Source organism: Dendropsophus ebraccatus, chromosome 9 (genome assembly GCF_027789765.1).
Source record: "Dendropsophus ebraccatus isolate aDenEbr1 chromosome 9, aDenEbr1.pat, whole genome shotgun sequence".
Lineage (NCBI taxonomy): Eukaryota > Metazoa > Chordata > Amphibia > Anura > Hylidae > Dendropsophus > Dendropsophus ebraccatus.
This window is the reverse complement of record NC_091462.1, coordinates 113259142-113273727: the sequence shown is the minus strand read 5'-3', so window position 1 is coordinate 113273727 and position 14586 is coordinate 113259142. Positions and strand designations below refer to the sequence as shown.

The window sequence follows — 14586 nt, the reverse complement described above, 5'->3', positions numbered from 1 at the left end:
AGTAGTTATATTCCTGTATATAGGAGCAGTATTATAGTAGTTATATTCTTGTATATAGGGGGCAGTATTATAGTAGTTATATTACTGTATATAGGAGCAGTATTATAGTAGTTATATTTTTGTATATAGGAGCAGTATTATAGTAGTTATATTCTTGTATATAGGGAGCAGTATTATAGTAGTTATATTCTTGTATATAGGAGCAGTATTATAGTAGTTATATTCTTGTATATAGGGAGGAGTATTATAGTAGTTATATCCCTTTATATAGGGGGCAGTATTATAGTAGTTATAGTCTTGTATATAGGAGCAGTATTATAGTAGTTTTATTCCTGTATATAGAGGGCAGTATTATCGTAGTTGTATTCTTGTATATAGAAGCAGTATTATAGTAGTATATTCCTGTATACAGGGGCAGTATTATAGTAGTTATATTCTTGTATATTTAAGCAGTATTATAGTAGTTATAGAATGGTCTATAGGGGGCAGTATTATAGCAGGTATAGTATGGTCTATAGGGAGCAGTATTATAGTAGGTATAGTTTGGTCTATAGGGGACAGCAGTATAGTAGGTATAGTATGGTCTATAGGGGGCAGCAGTATAGTATGGTCTATAGGGGGCAGCAGTATAGAAAGTATAGTATGGTCTATAGGGGGCAGCAGTATAGTAGGTATAGTATGGTCTATATAGGAGCAGTATTATAGTAGGTATAGTATGGTTTATAGGGGGCAGCAGTATAGTAAGTATAGTATGGTCTATAGGGGGCAGCAGTATAGTATGGTCTATAGGGGGGCAGCAGTATAGTATGGTCTATAGGGGGCAGCAGTATAGTAAGTATAGTATGGTCTATAGGGGGCAGCAGTATAGTATGGTCTATAGGGGGGCAGCAGTATAGTATGGTCTATAGGGGGCAGCAGTACAGTATGGTCTATAGGGGGCAGCAGTATAGTATGGTCTATAGGGGACAGCAGTATAGTATGGTCTATAGGGGACAGCAGTATAGTATGGTCTATAGGGGGCAGCAGTATAGTAAGTATAGTATGGTCTATAGGGGACAGCAGTATAGTAAGTATAGTATGGTCTATAGGTGGCAGCAGTATAGTAAGTATAGTATGGTCTATAGGGGACAGCAGTATAGTATGGTCTATAGGGGGCAGCAGTATAGTATGGTCTATAGGGGACAGCAGTATAGTATGGTCTATAGGGGGCAGCAGTATAGTAGGTATAGTATGGTCTATAGGGGACAGCAGTATAATATGGTCTATAGGGGGCAGCAGTATAGTATGGTCTATAGGGGGCAGCAGTATAGTATGGTCTATAGGGGGCAGCAGTATAGTATGGTCTATAGGGGACAGCAGTATAGTATGGTCTATAGGGGACAGCAGTATAGTATGGTCTATAGGGGGCAGCAGTATAGTAGGTATAGTATGGTCTATAGGGGACAGCAGTATAATATGGTCTATAGGGGACAGCAGTATAATATGGTCTATAGGGGGCAGCAGTATAGTATGGTCTATAGGGGGCAGCAGTATAGTATGGTCTATAGGGGGCAGCAGTATAGTATGGTCTATAGGGGACAGCAGTATAGTATGGTCTATAGGGGACAGCAGTATAGTATGGTCTATAGGGGGCAGCAGTATAGTAGGTATAGTATGGTCTATAGGGGAAAGCAGTATAATATGGTCTATAGGGGGCAGCAGTATAGTATGGTCTATAGGGGGCAGCAGTATAGTATGGTCTATAGGGGGCAGCAGTATAGTATGGTCTATAGGGGCAGCAGTATAGTATGGTCTATAGGGGACAGCAGTATAGTATGGTCTATAGGGGGCAGCAGTATAGTAGGTATAGTATGGTCTATAGGGGACAGCAGTATAATATGGTCTATAGGGGGCAGCAGTATAGTATGGTCTATAGGGGGCAGCAGTACAGTATGGTCTATAGGGGGCAGCAGTATAGTATGGTCTATAGGTGGCAGCAGTATAGTATGGTCTATAGGGGGCAGCAGTATAGTATGGTCTATAGGGGGCAGCAGTATAGTATGGTCTATAGGGGGCAGCAGTATAGTATGGTCTATAGGGGGCAGCAGTATAGTATGGTCTATAGGGGCAGCAGTATAGTATGGTCTATAGGGGACAGCAGTATAGTATGGTCTATAGGGGGCAGCAGTATAGTATGGTCTATAGGGGGCAGCAGTATAGTAAGTATAGTATGGTCTATAGGGGGCAGCAGTATAGTAGGTATAGTATGGTCTATAGGGGGCAGCAGTATAGTATGGTCTATAGGGGGCAGCAGTATAGAAAGTATAGTATGGTCTATAGGGGGCAGCAGTATAGTAAGTATAGTATGGTCTATAGGGGGCAGCAGTATAGTATGGTCTATAGGGGGCAGCAGTATAGTATGGTCTATAGGGGGGCAGCAGTATAGTATGGTCTATAGGGGGCAGCAGTATAGTAAGTATAGTATGGTCTATAGGGGGCAGCAGTATAGTATGGTCTATAGGGGGGCAGCAGTATAGTATGGTCTATAGGGGGCAGCAGTATAGTATGGTCTATAGGGGACAGCAGTATAATATGGTCTATAGGGGGCAGCAGTATAATATGGTCTATAGGGGGCAGCAGTATAGTATGGTCTATAGGGGACAGCAGTATAGTATGGTCTATAGGGGGCAGCAGTATAGTATGGTCTATAGGGGGCAGCAGTATAGTATGGTCTATAGGGGGCAGCAGTATAGTATGGTCTATAGGGGGCAGCAGTATAGTATGGTCTATAGGGGACAGCAGTATAATATGGTCTATAGGGGGCAGCAGTATAGTATGGTCTATAGGGGACAGCAGTATAGTATGGTCTATAGGGGGCAGCAGTATAGTATGGTCTATAGGGGGCAGCAGTATAGTATGGTCTATAGGGGGCAGCAGTATAGTATGGTCTATAGGGGACAGCAGTATAGTATGGTCTATAGGGGGCAGCAGTATAGTATGGTCTATAGGGGGCAGCAGTATAGTATGGTCTATAGGGGGCAGCAGTATAGTATGGTCTATAGGGGGCAGCAGTATAGTACCGGTTCCCTTCCTTGTAATGCTGTGAGGTGTATTTTTAGCTTTTTCACATATTGCGTCAGAAATCTTTCCACCAACAATATGGCGGCGCTCGCTCTCGGCGACATACGTAATAGACGCGTCGCACGTGTCCCCCGGCCTCCCCCAGCACGTAACCCCGCCCCGCTAAGCTCCTCCCCCGGGCCGGAGCGGGCGGCCTCTGTCTCTTCCTGCTGCCGCCGCCTGTGTGGGTGAGGTTATTCGTGTCCCGGCCGCTCCTCTCCCGGTTTGTCCTCCGTTCTCTCCGCCTTCTCCGTTGATCAGGTCCGTTTCCTCCGTCGCCCCGCACCCTGATTATTATGCACAAGGAGCACCTGGCCCAGGATGAGAACAGTAACCCGCGGGAGGGCCCAGTGAGCCGGAGGAAGGAGAGGCTGAGCCCCGGCGAGCACGACATGAACCAGCTCAACCGCAGCCGCCCCAAGACAGGTAGGAGCGCGGGACCGGGAGGTATATACTGGATATACACGGTGCGGGGGGAGGATGGCCGCAGGGGGCGCTGCACTCCGCTCCGGCCGCCGCCGCAGGGCATGCTGGGGGATGTAGTTTCCCTACAGGTCAGGGAGCAGCGCCATAGATAGGGACGGGGCAGTGTGTGGTGTGCGAGGAGGAAGTAGTGGGGGAGGGGGAGTATATACACAGGCCTGGGGGGGAGAGGGCCGTATGTATATTTATATATATATGTGTGTGGAGAGCTTAGGGGAGAATATATAGGAGAGGGAGCAGTATATATGCCATGTGCTTTCCTTATAGAGGATGCAACTGTTATATTTATTGTTATATGTATACATGGTACAGGGGCTAAGGGGTTATATATATATATATATATATATATATATATATATATATATATATATATCACGCATGATGCCCTATGGGGGACTATATATATACACACACACACTATGGGGGACTACATATATATATATATATATATATATATATATATATATATATATATATATATATATATATATATATATATATATATTAGTCCCCCATAGTGTGTGTGTATATATATAGTCCCCCAACAGTATATATATATATATATATATATAGACACACACACACACACTATGGGGATCTATATATATACCACACACTGCCCTGTTGGGGGACTATATATAATATGTGCACACACACTATGGGGGACTATGTATAATATATATATATATATATATACACACACACACACTGCCCTATTGGGGGGTCTATCACTATATATATATATATATATATATATATATATATATATATATATATATATAGTATCTCTAGCATGCTGGGGGGGCTCTGTATACATTATATACCAGGATGTGATTATATACACGGGGGAGTCTCCTGTGATCTCCCGGGGGTCCCGCTCTTGCCCTCAGTTACAGGTGTGTGGGGGTGGGGGTTTGCGCGGGTTTTTGTTATGGTGGCTGAGGGCACTGAGGGGTTAACGTCTGCCCCTCCCCCGCCAGCCTCCGGAGGGGTGACTTTCCATCTCTATAGCGGTCTCCTCTTGGGGCCCCGTGAGGTGCTGGTGGCTGCCGCTTCCTCCTTCCTGTGTGCAGGGTGTGTGTACGGGGTTATATAATGTACCGGGGGTTACATATAACCACAGCCAGTTACAGGGTCTCATAAGGTGATCAGAGGGGTCCCGTCCATTCACTGTCAGCAAGTGGAGACCCTGAAAAGTGAGGAGGGACAGGAGAGAGGACAGGCCATAGGCCGGATCCACATGGCAGTCACATGTCCGGGCTCCGGCTGTGCTACTCTTTAAGTGAGGAGGATAGAGGGGATCTGTGATTCCAGACTCTCTTACTTCCAGTCATCTCTCTCATCTCACTCTGGTTGGCTGTCTCTCTCTCCAACCCCCTCAGCTGTCTGTCTCCCTTTTTCTTACCCCCATTGATTGGGTTCCTCATAGTCACACTCTTCTCTCTCCTGTTGGTTGGAGTCTCTCCCTTCTCTCTCTCCTGTTGGTTGGAGTCTCTCCCTTCTCTCTCTCCCGTTGGTTGGGGTCTTTCTTCTCTCTCTCGCTCCCGTTGGTTGGGGTCTCTCTCTTCTCTCTCATTGGTTGGTGTCTCTATACTCACTTTCTCTCTCTCTCTCCCGTTGGTTGGGGTCTCCATTCTCTCTCTCTCTCTCTCTCTCCCGTTGGTTGGGGTCTCCATTCTCTCTCTCTCTCTCTCTCTCCCGTTGGTTGGGGTCTCCATTCTCTCTCTCTCTCCCGTTGGTTGGGGTCTCCATTTTCTCTCTCTTTCGTTGGTTGGGGTCTCTTCTCTCTCGTTGGTTAGGGTCTCTATACTCACTATCTTCTCTCTCTATCTTCCTCTCCTGTTGGTTGGGGGGTCTCTCCCCCCGTTGGTTGGTGTCTCTATACTCACTCTCTTCTCTCTCTCGTTGGTTGGGATCTCTATACTCACTCTTTCTCTCTCTCTCTCCCTCCCATTGGTTGGGGTCTCCATACTCTTTCTCGTTGGTTGGGGTCTCTTCTCTCTCTTTCCCGTTGGTTGGGGTCTCTATACTCACTATCTTCTCTCTCTATCTTCCTCTCCTGTTGGTTGGGGGGTCTCTCCCCCCGTTGGTTGGTGTCTCTATACTCACTCTCTTCTCTCTCCTCTCTCTCGTTGGTTGGGATCTCTATACTCACTCTTTCTCTCTCTCTCCCTCCCATTGGTTGGGGTCTCCATACTCTCTCTTTCTCGTTGGTTGGGGTCTCTTCTCTCTCTTTCCCGTTGGTTGGTGTCTCTATACTCACTCTCTTCCCTCTCTCGTGTTGGTTGGGGTCTCTATACTCACTTTCTCTCTCTGTCTCTCTCCCGTTGGTTGGGGTCTCTATACTCACTCTTTGTCTTGTTGGTTGGGGGTCTTTATACTCACTTTCTCTTTCTGGTTGGTTGGGGTCTCTATACTCACTCCCTCCCTCTCTTGTTGGTTGGGGTCTCTATACTCTTTCTCTCTCTCTCTCGTTGGTTGGGGTCTCTTCTCTCTCTTTCCCGTTGGTTGGGGTCTCTATACTCTCTCTCGTTGGTTAGGGTCTTTATACTCACTATCTTCTCTCTCTCTCCCGTTGCTTGGGGGGTCTCTCTCACCCCCCGTTGGTTGGGGGTCTTTATACTCTTTCTCTTGTTGGTTGGGGGTCTTTATACTCACTTTCTCTTGTTGGTTAGGGGTCTTTATACTCACTCCCTCCCTCTCCCGTTGGTTGGGGTCTCTATACTCTTTCTCTCTCTCTCCCCTGTTGGTTGGGGTCTCTCTATTCTTTCCCATTGGTTGGGGTCTCTATACTCACTCTTTCTCTCTCTCTCTCTCTCTCTCTCGTTGGTGGGGGTCTCTCTCTATCTCTCCCGTTGGTTGGGGTCTCTCTCTTCTCTCTCCTATTGGTTGGACTCTCTATACTCACTCTCTTCTCTCTCCAGGATCCTGGGACTCTAACGGATACGGTCCAGAGATTGAGGCTCTCGCCAGCCGCCCCGAGGACAGCGTCCCCCTCAGTCCCTCCAACTCCCTGAACCTGCGTCACCTTCGAGGGTGTGAGAAGGACTCCAGCCGAGGGCTCCAGAGACCCCCGCCATCCCAGTACCACCCCAACTACTACCCCACACACCACCACCACCACCACCGCACCTCCTACACCGGACACCGCAAAGGCTATTGGGACTATGAGAGCCAATACCGGGATGGTAAACGTAAAGCCTGGGTGCCCCGACCCGGAGGTGGGCCCCACACCCAGCGCCCCCGCAACCGCGAAGCCTTAACCTCCACAGAGACCCCGTGTGCGGATATGAGGCCCGAGCAGACGGTGGTGGCGGCGGGGGATAAGAGCAGGAGCGTGTCACGCCAGCCCTCCCCCCCGGCAGAGAAGGAGCCGGCCGCCGACTGGCTGCTCTTCAAGCCCCTGCCCGTCTTTCCTGTTGACAGCAGCAGCGCCAGAACGCTGCCCAAAATCAGCTACGCCAGCAAAGTGAAAGAGAACCTGGATGGCAAAGGACTGGTGCCCAGCTCTGCCCTCCGCACCTCCACCACCCTCCCCAACTGCCTGCTGAATGCTGCACAGAGCGGAGCTGCCAGTGACAGCACCGCCGCCCCCCACTCCCTCTCCTCCTCCTCCTGCTCCTCCCTCTCCTCCTCCTCACCACCCTCCCCTGTCAGCCAGGAAAACCTGGGCGCCATTTTCCAGAATGAGTGGGGGCTGTCCTTTATCAACGAACCAGGGGCCGGGCAGGCAGCACCGGCCCAGGCCAGGGAGTCTGAGGAGGGGGTCCCTGGTGGGGTGGAAGGTGGTGGCGGCGGGGACCAGGCCTCTCCGGTGACGGCTCTGGTGCGTCTGTCTCACGGCTTCTACATAGAAGGAGCTGATCCTGAGGTCAACGCCATGGAGAATCCAAGGGACTGGGAAACCATGGTTTCCTTTAGCCTGCAAGGTGAGTAGTGTGCACCCAGCTCTGCTACATAGTGTGTAACACCATGGCCCTCTGTGGAGGAAGCCTTTTATTCATAACATTCCTTAAAGGGGTTGTCCACCAACATTTCTTTTCATCGCAATTAACTGGTCCCAGAAAGTGCCAGAGATTTGTAATTTACTTCTCTTAAAAAGTCTTCAGTCTTTCCCTACTTATCAGCTGCTGTATATCCTGCAGGAAGTGGTGTATTCTCTCCAGTGTGACACTGTGCTCTCTGCTGCCACCTCTGTCCATGTCAGGAACTGTCCAGAGCAGGAGAGGTTTTCTATGGGGATTTGCTGCTGCTCTGGACAGTTCCTGACATGGACAGAGATGGCAGCAGAGAGCACTGTGGCAGACTGGAGAGAACACACCACTTCCAGCAGGACATACAGCAGCTGATAAGTATTGAATGACTGGAGATATTAATTAGTTGAAGTAAATTACAAATCTGTATAATTTTCTGACACCAGTTGATTTAAAAGAAAAACATTTTGGTGAACAGCTCTGGATGGCGAGACCAGTGTGATTGTGTGCCCAGTTGGTGGCGCCAGATCAGTCAGCCAGCCGCTGCTCTCCGGGGTACAACTATACTATGGAGCAGTGATCCCCAACCTGTCTCACCTCCAACTGCAAAGCTACAACCCCCAACGTGCTCTGTCAGCGTTCCGCTGCAAAAACAGCTCCCTCCAGCTGTCAGGGCATGATGGGACTTGTAGTTTTGCAATAGGTTGGGGAGTAGAACACTATCTTGGAGACATTAGGGTTTTCCTTTAGTTCTGTAGTTGAGTTTACATTTGGGTAATCGGGTTGACTACCAAGATGGTCGCCATCTCTCTCTCTCTGATATATATGTCTCCTTACAGCTGAGGGTTTGTTACAGTTGTGTACAGTGAGCAGCAGCCCTGTGTCCCGTCTCGCAGGGTGTTTGTTACTTTGTGTCCTGGTTTATGCTTCCAGTTATTTATCATGGTCTTTGCTTTCTTGTTTTGCAGAATGGAATCGTGTGTGGAGCTTACACAAGAAAGGTGAGAGAAGCGGAGACGCTGCCCCCGACAGACAACTAGCTGAATGTCCCCCTCCGCTCCTATAGTTATACAGCTGAGCTGGTACCATCTATAAGGTGTCTCCTATCCCCTATAGTTACCCTGTATACAGCTGAGCTGGTACCATCTACAAGCTCACCTATGCCCTATAAGTTACCCTGTATACAGCTGAGCTGGTACCATCTATAAGGAGTCTCCTATCCCCTATAGTTACCCTGTATACAGCTGAGCTGGTACCATCTATAAGGTGTCTCCTATCCCCTATAGTTACTCTGTATACAGCTGAGCTGGTACCATCTACAAGCTCACCTATGCCCTATAAGTTACCCTGTATACAGCTGAGCTGGTACCATCTATAAGGTGTCTCCTATCCCCTATAGTTAGCCTGTATACAGCTGAGCTGGTACTGTCTATAAGGTGTCTCCTATCCCCTATAGTTACCCTGTATACAGCTAAGCTGGTACCATCTATAAGGTGTCTCCTATCCCCTATAGTTACCCTGTATACAGCTGAGCTGGTACCGTCTATAAGGTGTCTCATATCCCCTATAGTTACCCTGTATACAGCAGAGCTGGTACCATCTATAAGGTGCCTCCTATCCCCTATAGTTACCCTGTATACAGCTGAGCTGGTACCATCTATAAGGTGTCTCCTATCCACTATAGTTAGCCTGTATACAGCTAAGCTGGTACCATCTATAAGGTGTCTCCTATCCCCTATAGTTACCCTGTATACAGCTGAGCTGGTACCATCTATAAGGTGTCTCCTATCCCCTATAGTTACCCTGTATACAGCTGAGCTGGTACCATCTATAAGGTGTCTCCTATCCCCTATAGTTACCCTGTATACAGCTGAGCTGGTACCATCTATAAGGTGTCTCCTATCCCCTATAGTTACCCTGTATACAGCTAAGCTGGGACCATCTATAAGGTGTCTCCTATCCCCTATAGTTACCCTGTATACAGCTGAGCTGGTACCATCTATAAGGTGTCTATCCCCTATAGTTACCCTGTATACAGCTGAGCTGGTACCTTCTATAAGGTGTCTCCTATCCCCTATAGTTACCCTGTATACAGCTGAGCTGGTACCATCTATAAGGTGTCTATCCCCTATAGTTACCCTGTATACAGCTGAGCTGGTACCATCTATAAGGAGTCTCCTATCCCCTATAGTTACTCTGTATACAGCTGAGCTGGTACCATCTACAAGCTCACCTATGCCCTATAAGTTACCCTGTATACAGCTGAGCTGGTACCATCTATAAGGTGTCTCCTATCCCCTATAGTTAGCCTGTATACAGCTGAGCTGGTACCGTCTATAAGGTGTCTCCTATCCCCTATAGTTACCCTGTATACAGCTAAGCTGGTACCATCTATAAGGTGTCTCCTATCCCCTATAGTTACCCTGTATACAGCTGAGCTGGTACCATCTATAAGGTGTCTATCCCCTATAGTTACCCTGTATACAGCTGAGCTGGTACCATCTATAAGGTGTCTCCTATCCACTATAGTTACCCTGTATACAGCTAAGCTGGTACCATCTATAAGGTGTCTCCTATCCCCTATAGTTACCCTGTATACAGCTGAGCTGGTACCATCTATAAGGTGTCTCCTATCCCCTATAGTTACCCTGTATACAGCTGAGCTGGTACCATCTATAAGGTGTCTCCTATCCCCTATAGTTACCCTGTATACAGCTAAGCTGGGACCATCTATAAGGTGTCTCCTATCCCCTATAGTTACCCTGTATACAGCTGAGCTGGTACCATCTATAAGGTGTCTATCCCCTATAGTTACCCTGTATACAGCTGAGCTGGTACCTTCTATAAGATGTCTCCCCATCTGCTCCTGTGGTTACCCTGTATACAGCTGAGCTGGTACCGTCTATAAGGTGTCTCCTATCCCCTATAGTTACCCTGTATACAGCTGAGCTGGTACCATCTATAAGGTGTCTCCTATCCCCTATAGTTACCCTGTATACAGCTGAGCTGCTACCATCTATAAGGTGTCTCCCCATCTGCTCCTGTAGTTACCCTGTATACAGGTAATCACATCTACATTTATAAGGTGTCTCCCTCCTTACTACCCCCTCACCAGGAGCCAGCGGCCCCCTCTCACTTTCGGGTTAAAAGAAACTTTTGGCTCAATATGCGCAAAAGGAAATGAAGGTGTGCTGTGTGCAGGTAGTTCTTAGCATATGTATCCAGGGGAGAGCCGGCCGCCTGCTGCTGATCACAGTCCTGTTTAGCATCTCTAAGAGTCTTTGATGTGAGACTGGGTGCAGCCGGTGGATGTTGTGCAGCCGTCTCCATGACTATAATATACCCAGATTCATTACCCATGTCTACCTCAATGTGAGCGCCTGCATTGTGTGACCTCAAGAGGCTGAAACCTCTAAAGTCTACCTGTCACAAAAGCTTTTTTTTTATTCCAATTTTTTTTTTTTAGTTTTGTGTGTTAAATCAGTGTTATACATCCGGCCACTAGCTGTCTCCCTTCCGGGCTCCATGCTCCCTCCCCATCCGGCCACTAGCTGTCTCCCTTCCGTGCTCCATGCTCCCTCCCCATCCGGCCACTAGGTGTCTCCCTTCCGGGCTCCATGCTCCCTACCTGACGATATTTGGTCTTTTCTCTGTTCAGAAAGCGAGACCAAACACAAGAGGTCCCCATCCTTTGTGCAAACACAAGGAAAGACGCCTGTCCATCATGCAGGTTGTAGGTCAACTGAGGGCAATAACTGAGGCTAAATATATTACCAGCTCTGCAGCTTACCAGGACACAATGCTCTTTGTTATGTAACTGTTCAGTCACTATAATGTTGCTGTAAGGTGTAAGGTTTTGGTGCTGTGTGACAGGAGAGCTGACCATGCAATGCAAGCACCCCCAGGATTCTCTGCTACTGTATATGGATGCGAGCAGTGAAGACTTGGCTTGGGTATTGATTGACAGCCATTCCTGAGTATGCATGGAGTGCGTACTGGAACTTCCTGTGTTTGGTCTTTTTTTTTTTTTTTTTTTTTTTTTTAACAGGGAAAAGACCAAATATTGGCACTGAGGGCCAATAGCAATGTATTTAACCATACAGGGTTTAATTTCCCAGTGTAAAGGTAGGGTGTAGGGCTCCGGAGCTACAGCTTCCAGTATCCCTGGACAGCCATGCTGGGAGTTGTAGTTTTGCAGCACCCGGAGAGCCATTGATGTAGATGGAGGCACTGTAGGAATTTTTTGAATTCCTCTTTTACGTGTTCCAGGATCTGACCACCTCCTCCTCCTTCTTTTGCAGATCCCTCCCGTGTAGTCGTATATGCAGAAACCATGGACGGAAAAGGCTAACCCCACCGGACCAGCAAGAGGAGCCCCCCCGTCTCCTGAGCGAGGCCCGTCCCTCCGACCCCACACCCCACCTCCCCACCCAACACTCAGTCCGCAGAGCGGCACCCAAGACGCGCCACAGAGACCGTGCCCCATGAGAGACTGCGCCCCACGAGAGACTGCTTTACACCCCCGCACAGGAAGGGGTTAAGGTGGCATTTCCTGGAGAATCGTTTTTCGTTTTATTTTCCCCTCTTGTGTTGCCCCCCTGGGCGGAGAGTCCTGGATCTTCTCACAGAAGGGGGGGGCCCGATTGCCTCCTGCGTTCTGGCGCCCACGTGTGTGGATGAGTGGCCTCAGCCGCCCGGACTGGCGCTGCTTCCTCCTCCTCTTCTCCTCGGACTCGGCTCTTCCTTTCTGACCTTAGTTTCTTTGCTCTCTTGTTTTGGCTCCGGGTGGTAAGAGATGAGGCGCCTCCCCTGCGGGATCACTGTGCAGCGCCGCCTCCTCACACCGCCAGGCTTCTCCGGCACGGACATCCCACTCCCTCTTTTGTTGTCTTTTTTTTTTTTTTTCTTTTTTTTTTTTTTTTTAGGACTCGCTAAGCACCTTTCTTTTAAAAAAGTTTTCTGCATCTTATTTTAACCCTTTTCACGCTAAGTTGTGGCTGAGGCACCAAAACCCAAACTGGCGATTGGTTGAAGGCCAGACCTGGGCGATATTGTCATTAAAATCAGTTTTATTACCCTCCTGCCTGCTGGATTCCGGGTTATTCCTCATGGTGGGATAGAAGTCATAGATGGCGATCAGAGCCCTGTCCTCTATGGGTCCTAATACACGGCCGATGTGTAATGTGAACGAGCGCCAATCTGGCAGATTACCGAGCAGGTTACACAGCCAGACTATCGTGCAACAAGGGCTGTATAGATATATACATATATATATATATGTATATGTATGTGTGTGTTTGTATGTGAAGATATAGTTCTGTGTGTGTGTGTGTATATATATATATATATATATATATATATATATATATATATATATATATATATATATATATATAATGTGTATGTCTGTGCAGCAAGGGGTGTGTGTAATAGTGTAATATAAAAAAAAACTATATATATATATATATATATATTTATTTACACACACACACACACACACCCTTGCTGCATGGACATTGCTATTTGTGTAGATAGATAGATAGGGGCATGGCCAGATATTGATATACTTTATTATTTTTTCTCCCAGCAGTCAGTTGTGCTTCACTATTACACGTAGTATTTAGCGGCCGGTGATTTTTAGGTCAGAACCTAAAGACACAATCAGCCAATCGTTTTCTTTATTACACGTAGCGATGATCTGCTGAATCGGCCTGATTTGGCAGATTATCGCTCCATGGGGCCCTGATACAGAGCTCCCCAGCCTGGACAGATGCCCCACTCCGGCCATCACCACTAGGGGGAGCACTGCATTCTATGAGGTCGCAGGATACATTGTTTGAAGTCAATGTCCCCTAGTGACGGACACTTTGGGGGAGATTTATCTGACATATTGAAGCTAAAGCCAGAAACTATAGACTATATAGAATATAAACAGAGAACAGGTCATAAGGGAAAGACTGAGATTTCTCCTCTTCTCATATCAGTTCCTGGCTTTGACTTCAGAAATCTGTCAGATAAATCTGTGTGTAAGGGCACCAGTAGTTAAACAATTACATCCCACCTCTCTCTGCTGTGACAGCAAAAGAGGCATGCTGGGAGTTGTAGTTTGCTGTAGAGTTAGAGAACACTGATCTAAACCCCTGAAGGGGACGGATCACTTTGCAGCAGGTTAGATGGAGTATCTGATCGGTGGGGTCTGATGGGCGGGACCTTATGAGGACAAGGGTCGCTGCTGGTTACCGCCACATCAAGCCTATACGGCTATACCGCGTACTTTGGAAACCCCACAGTGCCTGGAGAGGCTGTCTGTCATCCAGGACGCCTGTTCTTCTGATCAGTCACAGCACTTTCCCACTGATCAGATACTTGGACTATGGTTCACACACTTAGGTTTGCTTCAAACATACCGTATCGCAGCAGATTTGTGGATTTAATGCTGTGTTTATTCATTTAGTCACATCTGCTGCAGATCCGCTGCGATACGTTACGTGTGCAGCTACCCTAAGGGGGAGATTTATCAAAACTGGCTCAGCTGCCCCCGGCAACCAATCAGATCCCACCTTTCATTCCTCACATACTTTGAAAAATGAAAGGTGGGATCTGATTGGTTGCTAGGGGCAAATAAGACAATTGTACTTACCAGTTTGATAAATCCCCCCCCTAAGCGTCTCTCATAGGTAAATTCCTTGAAGTGTCACTGTTATAACAAAGCCTTTGATGTGTCATTGGTGTTGATGGGTCCAGGTGTGCATGTTCGAACCCTGACCAAACGTGAGGGCGAGCCAAGAGAGGTCCGTCTTATGATGATGGAGTAGCGGACACTGCACACTGTGATGGTGTATTCATCCTTCTATGTATCCTTAGATGGTTTATTATTGTAGTGGCCGTGTGACATCCCTCTAAGGGCCCATGCACACTGAGTAAAAGAGGCTGAATTTATAAGCGAGGTTTGCCCGTAATTCTGCCTGTCCTATTTCTTCTATGGGATTTCTCTTGCTCCTCTCCGCACATGTCCATTCTCCACTCCGGA

The 14586-nt window shown here is 47.7% G+C and overlaps 1 protein-coding gene across 1 annotated transcript; it reads left to right on the top strand.

The window, feature by feature from the left end:
* Positions 1–3216: 3216 nt before the first annotated feature.
* LOC138801583 (FMR1-interacting protein NUFIP2-like) lies at positions 3217–12633 on the top strand. The gene is made up of 4 exons (XM_069984567.1): positions 3217–3525; positions 6507–7511; positions 8525–8557; positions 11858–12633. Exons 1-4 carry the CDS (start codon positions 3396–3398, stop codon positions 11905–11907), a joined length of 1218 nt encoding a protein of 405 aa, XP_069840668.1. The 5' UTR covers positions 3217–3395; the 3' UTR covers positions 11908–12633.
* Positions 12634–14586: the final 1953 nt, after the last annotated feature.